Source organism: Pistacia vera, unplaced genomic scaffold (genome assembly GCF_008641045.1).
Source record: "Pistacia vera cultivar Batoury unplaced genomic scaffold, PisVer_v2 Contig62, whole genome shotgun sequence".
In the NCBI taxonomy this organism is placed as follows: Eukaryota; Viridiplantae; Streptophyta; class Magnoliopsida; order Sapindales; family Anacardiaceae; genus Pistacia; species Pistacia vera.
This window is the reverse complement of record NW_022196468.1, coordinates 457400-476584: the sequence shown is the minus strand read 5'-3', so window position 1 is coordinate 476584 and position 19185 is coordinate 457400. Positions and strand designations below refer to the sequence as shown.

Sequence of the window (19185 nt, the reverse complement as noted above, 5' to 3'; positions counted from 1 at the left end):
AACTTACGAAAACATACATGTCGCTTTCGTTTTACTGGGTAAAAACAGTAGGCAGTACATGTACATGAACAGCTTGTAAATTTTTGGAATGTTAAAAGATGGGGAGCCCTTGGGAGATTTGAAGTAAGATTAAGACTTTGCTTAAACAAACGGAAAGGGGGAAACATCCACGTTGCTGACGAGTTTGATCAGAAAAGGTATTATGACGAAGAAGATGAGAATCCCACTCCGGGTCTTTCTTCTTGGTGTTGATGGGGTAAGAAATTAAATAAAAGTCTCAGCCATTTGAACACGAACATGCAGTTTGAGTGTGCAAGAGTAGAAGTGGTGGAATTGAAGTGGGTGTCTCTGAGAGTTGGGGCACCCATTCATTGATAATTGAGCTGAGGATTGTTGCAGTAAATCACAGGAATGGTTCAGTTTCAGTGCTTGTTTATAACAGTCACGGCATGTATATTCCAGTAGCTCCTTCTCAATTGATGATGGACTCATTATGACAAACTTTCCACAACCACTAAACTCTCAATGAATTTTAGTATGTTTTGCATTGATACATGCCCACATTATTAACGAAAATCAACAATCCATTGATCTCCCTCTGCCTAACCAATGTGCAATTTGCTTTATGATTTTCCCAGTAGCCACGTATGAAACTATGGATTGGATTTGGGTTTAAATTATGGGTAGGGTAGCATCTTTAATAGGCTAATCTTTTGGTAGTTAGCAACCGTCCAATTCACGGCAAGGTAGTCTGAAAATCTTCTTTTTTATCTGAAAGTCGAGAATATGAACCGTCCGACTTACTACAAGGTAGCATGAAAACCTTCTTTTTACCAAAAATGTGAGAACATAAACGTCTTATGGAGTTGACTCAGAAAATCTTTTAGGTAATTGCGTCCGACTCATGACAAAACAGTGTGAGAATGTAATTGGGCTGAGAGAGGCCCAACCAAACCACATACAAAAACAATCGTCCTCTCCTCTTCCAGCAGATCCTAATTGCGTTGATTAGTCTTCTGTCCTTACGTGTTTCTTTCTTTTTCATACCACGCTCACAATGGGTAGCATACAATGCACTCGCTTCTAAACGCCTTTTAAAAAAAAAAAAAAAAAAAAAAAAAAAAAAAAGAGAGAGGTTGAGGACACATGGAAATATATAAATAAAAGTGAAAAAACACAAACAAGATCTTCTCAAATCCCAACAAGGAAGAAGTTGAATATTTCCCCTTCCATCTGTTTGTTTTTTCCCCCAAGAGTGAAACAAGAAGCTAAATGGAAACTTGCTTAGAAAACCCAGTAATCGAGGCAAACAAATTCCTAATCATTGTACACTCTGTATCCTTATACAAAAGAGAAAATTAATAAAAAAATAAATAAAAAACCCATTTGGTTTTATTTATTTAAATTAAAAATATCTCTTGACAAAAGTGCACACATTGTATGCAGTAATGCAGACTTACCTTTAATAGCAGGCTGAATACGTTTTTATGGCAGATTGGCATCTTTCTATTTATAAATTTCAGATTATCACAAGCCAAACTAGCTCAGCTCTGCTAGCATCGTCTTAGTCTGAGAAAGTAGTACAATTTTGCTGCATTTTTTTTTTTTTTTTTTTGTTTATAATATTTGGTGTTTTGACACAGTGTCCAGTCATGTCCACCCACAATTCTGACTCATTTCTGCCCCCACCACCAATGCAACTAACCTCACCTTCTTCCTCTTTCTCTCTGCTCTCTCTGCCATCTTCCACACCAAACAATGACCATACAATCAAAATCAAAATCAAATTGAAATACCCTTTTCACGCTTCTCTTTTTCTCACTCTTTCTCTTACCTGATAAACTCAAACCAAAAAAAAAAAATTACCAAAGAAATCTCTCATTCAATGCTCTAAGTCTTATCGCACCACCGTTTTAGTTTCACCATTGACCATTCCTTAGTACCCAATAATGGTTGCTGAATATGCCCACCAAATTTTGTTAAACATTCAATAGTAGATTAGATAACCACCTTTAATTGTTGCGGTGTTAGGGTTTGATGTTGTTGGGGGTTAATATTTATGACAAATTAAATTATTAATAAAGGTTCTTTTTTATTTCAGTGAACGTCTGTAGCTCACACGTGAAATGAAGCGCGTGGTGTAACCATATCCCATTCCCATCCGTGTAATGAAATGACCTCAAGTGGGGGAAGGGATCTCTTCTAGCTGTAGCCTGTAGCTTGCCCCTCATCAAAACTTTAAAGCTAGCTATAGCCCACAGCAAATCCGTTCGAGAAATCTCTCTCACAGTTCTCACACACTCGAGCCTTTATTTTATCTCAATGATATAATAAAACGATTTATCAACAGAAAAGATGGATCAGTAAGGATCCCAAAAACCCACAAGGAAATGATAATGATGAAATGAAGGAGAGGCAACGTTGGCAACCAGAAGAAGACGCCATCTTGAGAGCATACGTGAAGCAATATGGCCCTAAAGAATGGAACCTCATTTCTCAGCGCATGCCAAAACCTCTCAATCGAGACCCCAAGTCCTGTCTCGAACGCTGGAAAAACTACCTCAAACCCGGCATCAAAAAGGGTTCTTTAACCCCGGAAGAACAATCTTTAGTCATTTCTTTACAGGCCAAGTACGGCAACAAGTGGAAAAAGATTGCCAGTGAAGTCCCCGGAAGAACCGCGAAAAGACTCGGCAAGTGGTGGGAAGTTTTTAAGGAGAAACAGTTGAAACAATTGCATAAGCAAAGAAGAGAGTATTCGGATCAAGAAGGGAATGTTATTCAAGTCACTTCGGCGTCGGTTTCTTCGCCGGAAAAGGTTGCTCAGGGGAGGTACGATCATATTTTAGAGACTTTTGCGGAGAAGTACGTTCAACCGAAGCTTTTTGCATTGCAGTCTTTGAATAATCTGAGCCCTACTAGTATTATTATGCCTAATATGTCATTGCCGGATCCTGAACCGGTTCTTTCACTTGGGTCGGGTCCTTCAACTTCTTCCGCAAATGTGCTTCCTTTATGGATGAATAATCATAATACTTGTTCATCTTTGTCATCTTCAACTTCTTCCACAACCACAGCTTCTCCTTCTGTGAGTTTATCTCTCTCGCCGTCTGAACCTCCTGCTCTTGATCCGGTTGACATGACCCGGTTCATGCCAGGTCAACAAGTGGGCACTTTGATACAGTGCTGTAAGGAGCTTGAAGAGGGTAAACAAAGCTGGCTGCAACACAAGAAGGAAGCGACATGGAGACTAAGTAGATTGGAGCAGCAACTGGAGTCAGAGAAAGCGAGGAAGAGAAGAGAAAAAATGGAGGAAGTTGAGGCAAAGATTAGATCTTTAAGAGAAGAAGAAATGGCGTTTCTGGGTAGACTTGAGAGTGAATATAGAGAACAGTTGACTAGTTTGCAGAGAGATGCCGAGAGCAAAGAGGCAAAGTTAATGGAAGCTTGGTGTAATAAACATGTTAAACTGATGAAGCTCATTGAGCAGATTGGGGTTCACAGTGGCCATGGAAACGGATTCTGTATCCCAAAGGATTTGCTGTAGTTAGCCATAGCTATAACTATGAAATATTATGACGAGTAATGCATTTTGAATCAGCTTTTGGGCAAGGGTTTTATGTAACAAAATGATCCATGAATCTACATACTAGTACTAGTGTTTGTTTTGTTTTTCATCTTTTACTAATAATCGTCTTCATTTCACCATTAATGAACCTTTGTTGTGAACTTGCGATATATTTGCATAGATTAACGTTAGATAAGCTGCGTATTATCATACATAAGTGAAGTTAAAAACTTGAAACCCAGTGTGGCATTGAGTGATGATTTATGGGGTTTTGATGAGAAAGTGAAATGATTTGTTAACCAAATGGGCAGAGTGAAATGAGGTTGGGTTCAATTAGTAGATTAAAGACAGATTGGTGTGTAGTGTCAAATCGTTGTTTACATAAATGTTAGGGAAAGAAGAGGATGATTTGATATATGCTTGAAAGACATTAATGGAGAGTTGGTTTAAAAAAGGAAAAATTAAATTGAAAAGAATAGATAAAAAGAAAGGGTAGAGAGGGGGAGTAGCTGTAGCACAGAAAGAGGTAAAGATGCTACGCAAAGGCAATTGCAAGGCTACGTCTATTGAAAATGACTAATCACTGGACATTGGGATAGCCACCCAACCCCCCACCTCTTTCACACTTTCACTTCCTACGCGCGTTTCGTACCTCTCTCTTCCTCTCATAGCACAATCCCATAATTGGTATTTTTGTCAAACTAACTTATTCTACTCTTAATCAATTTAATTAACAAGAGCAAACGACATGTTCCCACCCAAGGTTTACCACAATCCCAAAATTATACCCCTAATTATATTTATTCTAGATTCTCATCTAGGAGGGTTGCCGACGATAAAAAATAAACAAAACAGCAACACAATCGCAAACAACACTTCAAAAACAACAAACTCCATCAAGAAAACACCAAAACCCAATGAAAAGCGGATGAGAGGGTTGCAAAACTACGACTGTCTCACAGCGAAAAGTGTAGGTCATCGACAGCTTAGCAAACGATGAGTGGGGAGGGTCCAAAGGAGGGATGGGTTTTGAAGAGGAAAGGAAAGGGAGTCAAAAGATGCAGACAAGGTTGATTTTCGGTATGAGAATCGGCTGGGATTTGGCCTAAGAGGTTACGGCAGTGCTTGGAGCCGAAAACCAAGAAGATGAAAGGTGTTACTTTAAGTGCAGTTCGACAATTGCAGCCTCTACACCTGTATCAGAACCCAACTGTAGGTAATGGTGCTACTTTAAGGGTATAAATTTAGAATAAGCGAAACCAAGAGTATCAACTTGTCATTTCGTTGAACCTCGGGTGGGAACATTTCGTTTACTCAATTAACAATAATATTATACCTAAGATATTGGGATCCCAAAACTGTATAGCAACTTGGTAAATCAATTGCCACATGATTAGGACACAAATATGAAATCCAAACTTTTTATATACAACATTATTCTTAAATTAAATATAATTACACATTAACCAAATACTAATATAAGGAGATAAATTGTTATATATCTTGATAATTCATGATGTATAATATATTTTTTATATAAATTTTAGCAATAAATAAGGCGGAGTCTTAATGTACTAATATTAAATGTCAATAGTACATGTTAACATTTCCCAATATATGAGATCGGAATCAAAAAAATGTAATAATAAATAAGAGAATTTGATATTCCTTTTTCAGGAATATCTAGAGGTTTGGACTTAAAGAGCAGGTACTTAATTTATGAGGGGTCATTTTAATAATTAATTAATTAATTAAGAAAAGTTTAGGCAAACCAATAAAGAGTGTATTTTATTGAAAAACTCAAAGAGAAGAGAACTCTCAACACAATGTAATAAAGCTGACAACAAATCTCTGTTAAAACAGACAACAAACATTCAACTCTCCCTTACTTGTTGTACTAACCAAATTACAGCTGTAAATTTGATTTCTAACAACAACATCCAAATCCCTAGAAATTAAATTAAACATTAAACAATTTTTTGAGTAATATCATTCAAACACAATCTAACATTTCAATTTTCATCCCCAACACAACCCTCGATAGCAATTAACTAAAAACCAGAGTTTTCATCGAATCCTATAATTTTTAATAAATTTAAAAATAGTTAACAACTTTTTCCCACATAAATAATGACTTAATGATACTTTTTTGTCCACAAATTTTTAAAATACCACTTTACTATCTAAATTTATATTCCGACGACAAACAGAGAGCAAACTCAATTCAAGCTGTTGAGGCTTTTGAAGAATAGAAACCGATGAGTCTTTTTGTTGGTGAAATGTTGGATTTTAATGGTTGGAATTGACCAGAATTTAACTTTGGAGGAATGGCTGTATAAACCCTAATCGCTCGATTGCTAGCGATTGGTAGGGTCGACGAGAGTAGGGTTTGAGGGGTTTTTGTGAGTGATGATCGGGGAAGAGAATGGTAACGGTGTGAGGTCGCAACAATGCCGGAATTGGAAACGAAATATAAATTTTAATAGTAAAGTGATATTTTAAAAGTTTATGGGTGAGAAAATGTTGTTAAGCCATTATCTGTGTGGGAAAAAGTGGTTTATTGACTCATTTAAGAATAACGATCTTTTATCGATTCAAAATTAATCCCTAGTGGGTTGTTCCCATTCTACTCAATGAAAGCAATTTTGTAGTCAAATCCACATTGTTATTGATTAATTTTTTAAGAAAAATGGTAAATTGTGAGATTTATTTAACAATAGAATCCAATGACAAATTAATGCTAAATTGAAGGATAGGTTGAAATCTTTAGAGATAATGTTGTACAAGTTGTACTACTCACTGCATATGAACATGATATAAGTTAAAGGAAATACAAGTTCTACTGTTAATTGGAATCTTTGACAATTGTGGGCACACAAGAAAGTGGCTTTGTAAATGCAGGCTTAGTGGGCATAGGCGCATAGCCAATCTACCCATAACCAGAGGGACCTCTCTACATATCTTATCTTAATTAGAGTAAACTACATGTACCCACTCAGGGTTTGGTGAATCGACAAGTTTTCACCCATGGTTTTATAAATTCTAGATTCGCACTCTTAAATTAACACTGTTAATCTGTTTTGGTGATTTTTTGGGTTCTGACACAGTATTAAGAGTGCTGTTACAAATATCTAAACTTAAGCCACTCTTTGTATATCCAAAATTCTGTCTCTTTTCTCACCTTGTAATTTAACTTCTAATATTACCTATTATTTGCAACGTAATCTCTATTTGGTTCATCTAAAATGTTGACACCAAATAACCTAACCTCACCCATTGTTTCAACTGGTCCAACCGCCTCCTGTTCCTCGCCCTTGGTCTCCATCTGATCTTCAGAACCCGACCCGTTTCTGGGCTTACTGTCCATAAAAAGCCTTGGATTCGGCCCAACATTGGATCTCCAAAAGCACACCAAATCTCCTGCCTTCAAGTTTTTCTCCTTCACAAATCTCCTCCACCCTTTTGTCAACACATAACTCTGACTACTACTCCAATAACAATATCTCAATCTCCATACTTTCTTTGAATTATCCTCAAAATTCATCAACACACCCTTCGAAGCAATCTCTGTGTACAATGGAAAGTGCTTTTCAGCTTGTTGTTTCGGTATCACCATTCTGTTCAGCTTCCCCACATCGCTCGGTGTCACCACTTTCTCAAACAACAACTCCCGGCTCTCCCCGAACGGCTCTTGGTTGAACGCGTTACCGCTAATTCCATGACATGCATAGTTCTGCTTGCGCTCTTCGAGCTCGGCCTTGTACGTATGCTTCCTCAACATGTCGACGATCTCCGCCTTCGAATGCGAGCTCAAGAAAAGCTTTTCCATGTAATAATCTTCGTCGTTCTCGAAAGAAACGTTGAAGTTTGTTATTGCATTGTGGCCGCGGAACCTCAGAGCTGCGATATCATAAACCCTAGCGGCTTCTTCTTCTTCGGTGAAAGTACCTAACCATACGCGTCGATGCTTCTCGTATATTTGCACTCCCCATCTTCCATTGGGTTGCGGAACGACTCCTTTGTACTTGGAAGAAGGCAACTTTTTGGATTCAACCTCATTGCCATATTCAGAATCATCCATGTTTCTTCAAGAGGGTGATAATGAAATGAAATATAAAGTAAAAGTTTGGTTGAATAATTTGATGAGGTGAAAATAGATTTATATAGCTGAATATTAAGAATGAGAAAGTGGGGTAGGTAATTGATGGGAATCACATGAGGGTAAGCAGAAGTTGTTCGCTAAATTCATCCCCCCATGAAAGGCTATATGCTTGAGAACACTGATTTGATCCTCTGGCCAGCCATGGCCTTTCCCATGCTGTTGATTCAGCCATCTCATCTCATATCTCTTTATTGCATCGCTTTATTCAATCTTATCTTATATTATTTTTATAATAAAGTCTTCATCAATGTGGATTTCTGTTATATTATATATAAAAATATTGCCAAGTGTGTGGAAAAAGGAGAGAAGAGATTGGTTGAAATTTCCAAGAATATAGTTCTACTTGGCAAAATGTCATTCTGGGAGTTTCTGACAGAAGGGCATTGTCTTATTATCCAGGTTCAAATTCTTCAAATACATTGGGTTTAATGATCAAATCAGAAATTGCATAATCCAAAGGGGGTTTCTTTGTGTGTTCATGCACTTGGAACAGCCAAAAGTAAAATTCATACACTTGGAAAAGCCAAAAATAAAATAATATATATATTTTCAAATTTCCACATCTCTATGTAATGATATTATTGTGTAAATAAATGCAAAGTTGTCGTGGTCTCACCCAATACCACCCCCACCCCCCTTTTGACCGGGAGTATTTAAGTCAGTTTGTATGTCCCTCAATTAATCTTCTAAGACCTTAAAGTTGATAATCGGATAAATCTCATTAGTGGTCAACTCTATTAACAATCCAGATTGATCGAACTTATAACCTCTTAATTAATACATTTAAGAGTGCTGATTGATTGTTAGGCCACTCAGTGGTTGTTACCCTACGTCCCTACCTTGATATTGATACAGCAAAAGGTGAACAAAAATTTTTGAATTTGAATGATTTGCCACTCTAATTCTAAAACCAACCACCAAAGCCTAGCTCCTCACTTTTATAAGAGAATCTTGAGGTTTTTGATAATATTGAAAAGGTATATAATACTTTTTAATTAAGTCATCTCCTGGCGGGCGGGTCACTTACAGAAGAAATAAGCCACGTGCCCCATTCACTTTTTTTTTTTTTTTTTTTTTGGTAACTAGGGTTTTTGGACCAGTTTGTGTGTACTTCAACTAATCTTCAATGTCTATTAAACATCCTACAAGACCAGTTAGTGCACACCTCAAATAATCTCCGGGGCTTATTGAATATCTTACAAACTCAAATGACTGATAAGTTATAAAGTGGTAAGTGGTCCCAAGATTCGAAACCAAGACTAAACCTATTTAACCGTTAGGCCAACCCCTTTGGGGTTGCTCCCTTCCCTTTTAATTGTTAGCATATATTCTTATATTTTACTATCATATTGGAGATGAGGAGATATATTTTGCTTGCTTTTTATCTTATTTTTTACATATAAAATATTTGTTTTAACTACCCACTTGTGGCCGGATGGTGAGGGGAGTGAGAGGTGCTAGGTTAAAGACCAAGGGTCTTGAGTTCGAGCTGTACCAAGTGGGTGGCCAACCAATTACCTTATCCAATAAAATATTTGGGTGTGTTTGGTAGAGTATTTTGAGTATATTTTTAAAAAGGTTGAGTTGGGTTGCTATTATGAAAATAAGATTTGAAAATTAATAAAAACACCCCCACTCACCCATTAAATGCCAGCAGCCGACCACCATCGTCAGAGGGTGGATAGAAGTCGTAGGAATATCTAGCCGGAAAAGGCTAGATCAGCGCACGACCGACCAGATCCAATTAGTCATGTGCCATTTTGGTAGATTTCAGCTAGCTTCCAGCGGTGGTGGCCGGCTACTGGGAATAGGTGGGTAAGTGGGGGTGTTTTTGTCAATTTATAAACTTTTATTGTTGAGGGTGTTTAGTTAAATTAATAAACATAAGGGGTTAAAAAACTAAACAATTTTAGTTGAATAAAATAAGATTGAATTTTGAGAATACTGAAACAAATATGTATTTGGGTAGGATAGGAAAAGAATCCAAAGTTTTTATATGGTAATCAATAAAATTATTCAATTTGTTTTAATAAGAAGCTATGATTTGACCCAAAAATCTATTCAACCCCAAAAATTATAATATGGGTAAATGATATAAACTTGATTCAAGCAAAATCTATGAATAAAGAGGAAATGATAATTGCTCCATGAAGCTGCACCATGAGGTTTGATCTTGTTCACCCAATGCCCGTATGTTTTATATTTTCTATCCTTGATATATAATTATGTAAACTCTGAGAGGCCTTAGAAGAATTGGTGGATCTAAAAGTTTAGTTTTATATTGGGCCTCCCCAGTTGCGCCTTTATTGGGCTTTATAACTTCTGAAATGAGCCTTCATGCTTTCAGCCTAAACTACCGATATCTTTCCAAAAAAAAAAATTGGTCCTCCTCTCTTTATTTTGATTTAAGTTGGATTGTGAATTTGTGTTTAATAAATGATGAAAAAAAAAAAAGATAGCCTTATTAAACTTATACAACTCTTTGTTATCATTTTCATTTAAAAATTACTGTAAAAATGGCACATCAATTAATACTTTGAGACTTTGAGGTTAATGACGATCAAATAAACTTTTCAATTGTCACCCTTATTAGGGTTTGTGAGGACTTGAACTCAGAAGTTTATAGAACCTTTTTTTACTCTTTTATTATCAGACTACCATTGGATAGTTACTCATATGATATTTTGATAAAATAAATGTTAGAAAAGATAAAACGTCAAAAAGAACAAAAAAGGAGATTTAGAGTGGAAATGAAGAGAAAAATATGGGATCAAATTGTTAATTACACTTAATTAAGGTATCCTCAACATCCAGATACACAGAATGCCAGCTATCAAAGATTTAGTGCAATCTCATGCTGAACTAAATTAATATAAATCTAATTCCAATACCAAACCCATTATGCAACCGTATTCGTTGAACCGTACAATTTAGGAACTTCCGTAATCTTTTGAATAAACCAAGACAAAGATACTCCCTCATTCACATTCAAAAAAAAAAAAAAAAAAAAAAAAATCCCATTAATAATTAAAGGATTTAATTAATTCAACTCGACAGAAGGAGAAACACTAACAAAAATCTAGGTTAGGAAAGGCAAGGACGGGGACCATGTCCCTCACGGGATTATCACGTGCCGACCAGTCTTCTTTGTACTGTACAGTTCTGTAATTTTCTATGACGTGCAAAGAGACAAAAACTGGCGCCCATTTTATTTGTTAATTAAATTTAATTGTAAATTAATGTTCGTTGTCTCCTTTTAATTAAAAATCCCTCTTCAGCATTATCTTCTTCTTTTTTGTGTATAAAAATTGTTTACTGATTGAGTTGAGACCCTACCTAACATGACTGATCGATCCATCGATCATAACTGGAATAATATTTTATAGAAAAACCAGTCTAGATGGGTTTAGACTCAAATCCTTCCATTAGATTTGGCTAAGATTTTTTTATATTTCATACATATTTTTAAAATTTAGATTTGTAATTGGATAACATTAATTATCTTCTAACAAAAAAGATATATGAGACGGGTTTATTGGAAGGTTATATTATCTTCTAACAATATATTTTGGTTGGAAAAAGATAAAGCACCTCTCCTAACAAATGTTGTATTTCGTTAGGGGATGTGTTTTATTCCAATATTTGCATCGGAATATTTTCCCATTGGAAAATTGTCTAACAGATCATAATTTATAGTTTCGCCCTGTAGACGAAGGATGTGTGTTTCTCCGAAATTGTCAAATTCTGAGTATAATTATAAGCTCCAGAGTCGACTGCAAATATATACTTGAGTCCAAGAAGTGAAGTTAAGAAATAAGAATGAAGAATGGGGTCTGGTCCAGGTGCAAGCCCCAGAGAGTTTCCCGACGTGAAAAGTGGAATGGGTGAAGCACAAGACAAAACATGTGGGATTACGCTGTGGATAATCCCATTTCCCATTTCAGTTTTTGTTGGGTTTAAACAGGTCACTCAGATTCTACTTGCAAATTTTTGGAGTTTTGAGCCTTTCTTATAAAACTGTTCCTCATTGTCTCCTCCTTTGCCTTCTTCGTTTTATGCTATCGAGGAACGGACTACTTGTGCTTGTTAACATTTCAAGTTATTAGCTGTACTAACATTAGCTTATTCCAATTCTCCATTTTCTTTCTTCACTATCAATTTCATGCACGAACTCAGAGATACTGACGTTATAAAAAGAGTTGTAGAACGAGATAGACTCTTGAGTATATTCAAGAGTTTCTGAATTCAAGTCTCTTTTTAGTTACTAATATGAATAGTCATTAAAACTCTTACTCGGTCGATAGTTTTAAGATCACAAAGGATTACTTAAGATGCGAAAAAAGTGGCTCGGACATCTCCGACCATTACAAACAAAAAAAAAGTTGTAGAAATAATTAGTTGTGATCAACTGCCCTTTAAGACATTTAGCTTACCTAAAGTCATCAGTAGATTCAAATTTTGTTTAGATTAATTAATTGCATTTCAAAAGTGCTTATAAGATTTAAAATAATCTATTTTATGACTTATAGTATTGAAATATAAAACATATCCTTATTATATTTTAAAATTTTGACTTGATCTAATCTCATATATCAAAATCCTTTGTGATAAGTTAATATTAAAAAGCTCTTTTAAATTTTTATGATCAAACACCAAACACATTTTTCATAACATCTGCTCTAATAAGTTATTTTTTCATAACCTTTATTCGGATTAAATTGTACTAGACATGCTTTTTAAATTTTACGAAATTTTTTTTATTCTTATTATAATTTTCAAGGACAAGGTATTAGCTGTCAATAAAATATACTATATATGTGTAAGTATATTTGTTTAAAGAATTAATTAATTAAATTAGTGTTAAATTATAAAAGAAGTGATCTTTAACTTGTAAAAGAAAACAACAATCCCAAATAGGACGCAGGAGTATTCATGTGTAAAATAAAGAAATATATTGAATTTTAGCAGCAAACTGGAAAATTAGGGTTTATAAAAATATAAATTGCCCACGAAGTGATAGTACAATTGTTTGGTAAATAATAAAAGCATCAAGGTAATTGTAATATGCAGTCAAACAGGAAATGACAAGGAAACATCTGAGCTTCTACAAGAAATATAGGATAAACATCGTCAAGAAAACATGGCAGGATGGGCAGGCCAGCAGTAGTCCTTTCCAAATACCTAAACTTAACCCCCTTGTATTAATTTTTATCTTTTTTTTTTTTCCCACCATTTTCCATCAATGGCCGACCAACTCTCTTGGTCGATGAAAAAAACCCTCATTAATTTTGGTGAAGACACTGACGTGGCACACTCTCAGTAGAGTTTTAGAGGGCCTGAGCTCGTCACTTTGGACCACCACCACCACCATTCTCTCACTATATAAACACCCTCTTCTCTTTATCTCATTTCAAACATTTTCAGTAATCAGTATCACTACTTCGGGCTTATTTCTTTCTAGCTCTAGCTCTGTTCAAACTACTCTCTCTTTTTTCCTCTAATTTACACAGAAATGGAGACGAGAAGAAACAATATGAAAGACTCGAAGAAGAAGGTGTCATGCAGGCGGCTCGGAGGGTATCTTAAACAACAGAAAGGAAGGCTATACATTATCAGAACATGTGTGGTCATGCTCCTCTGCTGGCATGACTAAAAGTTCCAAGTGAAGAAGCAAGAAATATTCATCGATTTATTATTTCTGTGAATTTGCAGATATAATTTTAAGCTCTATTACTTCTTTTCTTCTTCGTTTTTGTACTTCTTCACAAATGTAAATACCAACGAGAATATTAACTTATTAATTGTTATGGATTATTATTACTTCTACTAATATTTATAGACTCTTCTTTCCTCTCCTGCATGAATTTTCCACCTTGAGCATTTGTTATGTACACGGAAAATTACAATCAGAATCAAATGCTTCTTTTCAGATTTAATTACATGAATTTCTTCTTCATTTTCTGTTTCTATCTTCGCTGTCTCTGAAGCTTATATATCAGAAAAAAATGGTGCAAAGAGGTTGAATAATTAACTCCTGTATATCACTTGAGAAAGAGCCCCCATTCATACATGAGCTACCTCGTGGAAATTTTCTGGGTATTAATTTAAGTAATTATATTATTATTTGAAACATAGAATCTCACATACATGTATGAAAGATTAGATTTGGTTTGGATTGGATTAAAAATTCTGCAAGTTATCTGAGAAATTGAAGAAACTAAGGATGATGATGATGATGATGGTGAAGAGGGATGTGAACGATTAATAATGGTGGAGATATTGAATTAGAACCAGAATTAGTATTAAAAGAGAAGTATGAAAAAAGGACATTGTTATAAGAATGGTGATGATTGTTCATTGTGGTGTCTTTAATGTAGGTTCCATTTTCGGAGGTCTTGTCAACTCACAGCTATGAAATTGGCTGTTGAACGTATTGGTGCTCACATGTGTGTTTGTACCAGTTGATAAGACAGTTTTTTTTTTTTTTCTTAAAAAAAAAAAAAACTAATTAATTTTAATTGAATTTTAAAAAGTAATGGGAGACATATGGTACCATGGATTATGGTCTATAAATTGCCAACAAGTTTGATATTACAAATTAAATTGAACCATTGATTGCTATTTCAATCATTTAAGCTTTTCATAAAAATATCTATGACTTTGAATTAATTAAGTAAGTGGGAAGGATTTAATTTTGATAAATTTTATTAAATTCAGAAAGACTTAATTAATTTGATGCATGTATATATGAAAGAATTTTAAAATTCATAAAATATATTTTGACAAAACCCACATGATTATTATTATTGGAATTTGTTTTGGCTGCATTGTATAAGGAAACAACCTACCTTCGAGCTTTCTCCTGTTTATCTAGACATTGTTTGGCTAAATTTATGAAAATTAAATTAATGAACTAAAATTATGAAAATAATTCGATTAGGGGCCATGCCTGCATGTGAATTAACACAATAATTCATTGTATATGTATATAATTGAAACTACATATGCATATATTTTCCATATTAATTAATTGATTTTTGTGCTTAATCTTTCCTTTTTAATTAAGAAATTAGTCGACCATGTAAAAGATGCATAAATGAACCATACATATAATGTGTCCAAACCAATGAATCCAACTAAAATAATTAATAAAGTTTCGAAGTCGACATCTCAAAATAACGTATTGATTGAATAACTTTAGTTAATGTTGATGTTGTGATTTATACCAACAAAAAGTACGTAAGATCCGTGAAGAAACCTAAGTAAGAGATTGTATGAATTCTGCTAATAATTTTTATTTTTAAAGTGGTTTGGATGTCAGACGCAAATCTTATGTCTACTATTTTTATCTTACTTTCTATGTTTTTCTGCGTACAATTGTGGTTTACGCAAGATATGAGTGAGACGTCAAAAAGAAAGATCCTCTAATTTGAGTGAAAAATCCGTTTATATATTATTACGATAATAAATTTATAAATAAAATTAACTTAAAATGAAATTACACGTGACATAAATCCACGCTCCTGGTACTGACCACACATCATTTATATATGGCATAACCCAAATGTACACTTAACTGTTAACATGCTGGCGTAATTAACATTTGTTAAGTCTAATTTTTAAATTACTCAATATTACTTGGTAAAAAGAAAAATCAAACGTACTTAATTTTTCTTATAATTCAAAAGTTTCTTGATCTCGCTTTGTAAATCGAGTTCAAAATTGAAGCCCACTGAATCTTATAATCTTTAAGAACACATTGGGTTTATTTATTTATTTATTTTTACTCTATGATGAATAATTTAATACGACTAAATTTTTTTTTTTTTTTAATTAAGGTGTCAGAGTCAACTTACGACTAATCCTCAAGAGTTTTTTTTCTTTTGTAACCAAGGTGTTCGAGTCAACTTACAATTAATCATCAAAGGAGAATAGTGTAGCAATCCACCTCCACTGCTTAAATCTTAAGACTTAAGGATATTCGAATATGAAACCGTATGTCTTAACCACACATCCTAATACTCGTCTTACAATTTGAACTACCCAAGTGTGAGGACTATATATTATTGTTATAAACAAAAAAACACGAAATATCTTTTGATAATTTTTTTTAAATATATTTTTAGGACGTTTAACTTTTGTGTGTTTTAAGAAATTTCTAATAATCCTAAAAAATACATGTAAATAAAATAAATGTTTGAATTTTGTATAGATATTAGATTGTGTTTAATTTACTCATAATCTAAAAAAAAAAAATATTCAAAAGAATAATTTAAATTTATTTTTAATTGATCAACTTTTCAGCAAATGTACAGACAGAAGACAGAGCAGAACGTAATAAGTAATAACCCACAAAATTTAAGAAAGGCAGACACATGTGCACGTGCAACGCGTGTTTAAAGATCACAGATAAGTCGGAAAGTAACACTGTTCACATCTGCAGCTTTTGGAGAAAATATTGGTCCCAGTAGAAAAAAAGTAGGTGATGAGAGAGAGAGAGAGAGAGTTAAGGCACAGTGACAATTTCAACCCCATCTATTAGGAAAAAAACACTTTTTCCCCTGTTCCTAGCTATTTTTCAAATTTAGGCATTAAAATTTAACCTTAAGAGGGTAATATTATCGATTCTTAATGTTATATTAGATTATCTTTTTTTTTTGTTAATGATCGAAGGAATTCAGACTAACTTGCATGCATCTTAACTAACTCGTCGAGACCCTAAAGTTGACGACTAGAGAAGCTCCTCAATAACTACCCTTATTAGACGAACTCAAACTCTAGAGCTTATAGAACTTTATTTTATCTTTTTACCATCAGGCCATCCCAGTGGTGGTTTATATTAAATTATCTATCCCTGTAATATCATATTTGTGAAGTGAATTGACAAGATTGTCTTTTAAACAGCAAAATTTTAACACCCTGAATTCAAAATTTAAAGATAAAGTGAATAATATTTTCCCACCCAACGTTTGTTGTAATTACCCATAAACTTTGAAAAAACCATTTCCCCACTCATCGTTAAATTTAGACGCTAGTTTTAACAGCAAAATGGCATTCTTTTCGGTTCACACAGTATATATTACAGGGTTAATGTTTCTTATACCCTTAAATTATAAACACATAAAATTACCTTCACCAACTTGGAAATTAGTCATTTAAACCCCCATCTTCAATTTCTATAATTATAATGGAAGTTTCACTATTAAAATATGTGTGTTTCTAAAAAAAATTAACATTGTATGTATTATTTTTAAAAATTATAATAATATCTGTCAATTAAGTATTTATAAAACTACAAAACAATATTTTATTAAATTGTATATATTTTATGAAATTATATAAAAATATAATTTCGAAAAAATTTGAAAAAAGAAGAAAAATCCAAAAAAAAAAAAAAAAATTATGAAAATTTGAAAAAAAAAAAAAAACATTGAAAAAGAATAGTTGGTCATAATCACACCATTGATTCTAGCTGATTCGCACTCGGTTGGGCACGATTACGACCAATTATTATTTTTTTTAAAATTTAAAAATTGAATATCGATGTTATTTCTAAGACAAAAATTGAGAATTCTCCAATCAAACTATTTTATATTTGAAATTTTATCTATATCTATAATATCGTTTTCGCCTAGGTAATTATTGATGGGGATACTTCCTAGCATACCAAACAATTTTCCTTTCCCTTTGTTGTAATTATAAAAGCCTTCTTCTTCATTCTTTACTTGGACTAGTGATTTATGAACTTTCTTATCGTCATAATTAATATATTTATATGATAAAAGATCATATCTATAGTGTTTTTGAAAATTTAATTTTTGATTCAGTAATTGGTATGTTTCAAAAATATTTTTTTTTTTTTTTTTTTTTTGATAAAGAGTTAATCTGTTTTTTTCATATGAATATTTTTTGTTTAAACCTTTTCAATAACTGATTTTAATTTATTAACCCTGAAATTAATATAAACCAAGATAGGGGTAAAAAAATATATTTAATAACGTTTATGGGTGGAATGATTTTGGCAAACCTTGGGTGGGAAATTATCATTCACTCGTTAAAAACAAAAGTTATTACATTCAGGATAATCTAAGGGAAAAGATTCTTTTACGATAAATTGGGGGGTCAAAATGTCATTTGGGCCTGAGAATTAAAAGCAAACTTGTTCTCTGCTTCTGTTTTTGGTCACATTCAGATTGAGATTCGATGTGGGTAATTTATAACTTTATAATAATACTGCCCTCTTTTTCTTATTCAACCAATCATAAACTGACACTTCATTCTTCGCAGTTATCTTCGGTCAAACTGGTTGCAGCCTGCTGCAGCTTTATCATACCCACGTGCACCATCTAATACTATGTGCAGATCACAGCCCCACCACCACCACCGCCACCACCACAGTTCCATTTGAGTTAGGGTGGTTTTGGGCCTACTGCCACCTGCTCTGTAATCATTTTCACATGCATGTATGTTACTCTTTCATCCAGCGTTGTTACATTAAAGTCTTAGACTGTGTTTCATTTTTACCGAAATAAATAANATTTGGGCCTGAGAATTAAAAGCAAACTTGTTCTCTGCTTCTGTTTTTGGTCACATTCAGATTGAGATTCGATGTGGGTAATTTATAACTTTATAATAATACTGCCCTCTTTTTCTTATTCAACCAATCATAAACTGACACTTCATTCTTCGCAGTTATCTTCGGTCAAACTGGTTGCAGCCTGCTGCAGCTTTATCATACCCACGTGCACCATCTAATACTATGTGCAGATCACAGCCCCACCACCACCACCGCCACCACCACAGTTCCATTTGAGTTAGGGTGGTTTTGGGCCTACTGCCACCTGCTCTGTAATCATTTTCACATGCATGTATGTTACTCTTTCATCCAGCGTTGTTACATTAAAGTCTTAGACTGTGTTTCATTTTTACCGAAATAAATAATATAAGGGGTTTTTATATGGTTTAGCAAAATACTTATATTTAAGAGGCCAAATACAGATAAAGCCAATCCATTATGGTAAATATTTACGGTTCAATTATAAAGTCAAAATTAAGCCTTAATTGCAAGAACACTCCCTATTTCGCAATGCTTCAAACTCTATCCTTTGATCAAACTTTGAACTACTACAATAAACTTCACGTTTACGAGACCACCTCGTCAACCTTGATTTCCTCTCCAGGTACAGCACCGATTCTACGTCCCTTGCATAATTTGGGCCAAGTGTTTGACTCTAAACTCTAAAGCCAGTATTTTTGGGTCTCTTTGATGAATTTGGCCCAAGTATATATATTTGATTCTAATTGGAGGCTTCACAAAAAAGTGTGGGGTTTTATAAATATCCCTCTTTGTCTTGTGGCGAACATGTCCAAATTCTATGTGCTTAATACTTTGAGAAAAGATTTGACTGAAGTTGGGGTCATTTCTTCACAAAAGCTCACGACAAAGATAAATGGA

At 33.9% G+C, this 19185-nt stretch overlaps 3 protein-coding genes across 3 annotated transcripts; 2 read left to right on the top strand and 1 right to left on the bottom strand.

Moving 5' to 3' along the window:
• The first annotated feature begins 2206 nt into the window (after positions 1-2206).
• Positions 2207-3636, top strand: LOC116110923 (protein rough sheath 2 homolog). Its single transcript, XM_031397145.1, has one exon. The coding sequence runs from the start codon at positions 2405-2407 to the stop codon at positions 3545-3547; it is 1143 nt and encodes a 380-aa protein (XP_031253005.1). The 5' UTR covers positions 2207-2404; the 3' UTR covers positions 3548-3636.
• A 3080-nt stretch (positions 3637-6716) lies between these two features.
• Positions 6717-7709, bottom strand: LOC116110926 (AP2/ERF and B3 domain-containing transcription factor RAV1-like). The gene has a single exon (XM_031397149.1). The coding sequence runs from the start codon at positions 7647-7649 to the stop codon at positions 6771-6773; it is 879 nt and encodes a 292-aa protein (XP_031253009.1). The 5' UTR covers positions 7650-7709; the 3' UTR covers positions 6717-6770.
• Positions 7710-13167: 5458 nt separating this feature from the next.
• LOC116110884 lies at positions 13168-13533 on the top strand. Its single transcript, XM_031397097.1, has one exon. The coding sequence runs from the start codon at positions 13243-13245 to the stop codon at positions 13381-13383; it is 141 nt and encodes a 46-aa protein (XP_031252957.1). The 5' UTR covers positions 13168-13242; the 3' UTR covers positions 13384-13533.
• Positions 13534-19185: the final 5652 nt, after the last annotated feature.

Coding starts and splice junctions, on each gene's coding strand:
- LOC116110923 (XM_031397145.1), top strand. CDS start 2,405: ATGAAGGAGAGGCAACGTTGGCAACCAGAAGAAGACGCCATCTTGAGA.
- LOC116110926 (XM_031397149.1), bottom strand. CDS start 7,649: ATGGATGATTCTGAATATGGCAATGAGGTTGAATCCAAAAAGTTGCCT.
- LOC116110884 (XM_031397097.1), top strand. CDS start 13,243: ATGGAGACGAGAAGAAACAATATGAAAGACTCGAAGAAGAAGGTGTCA.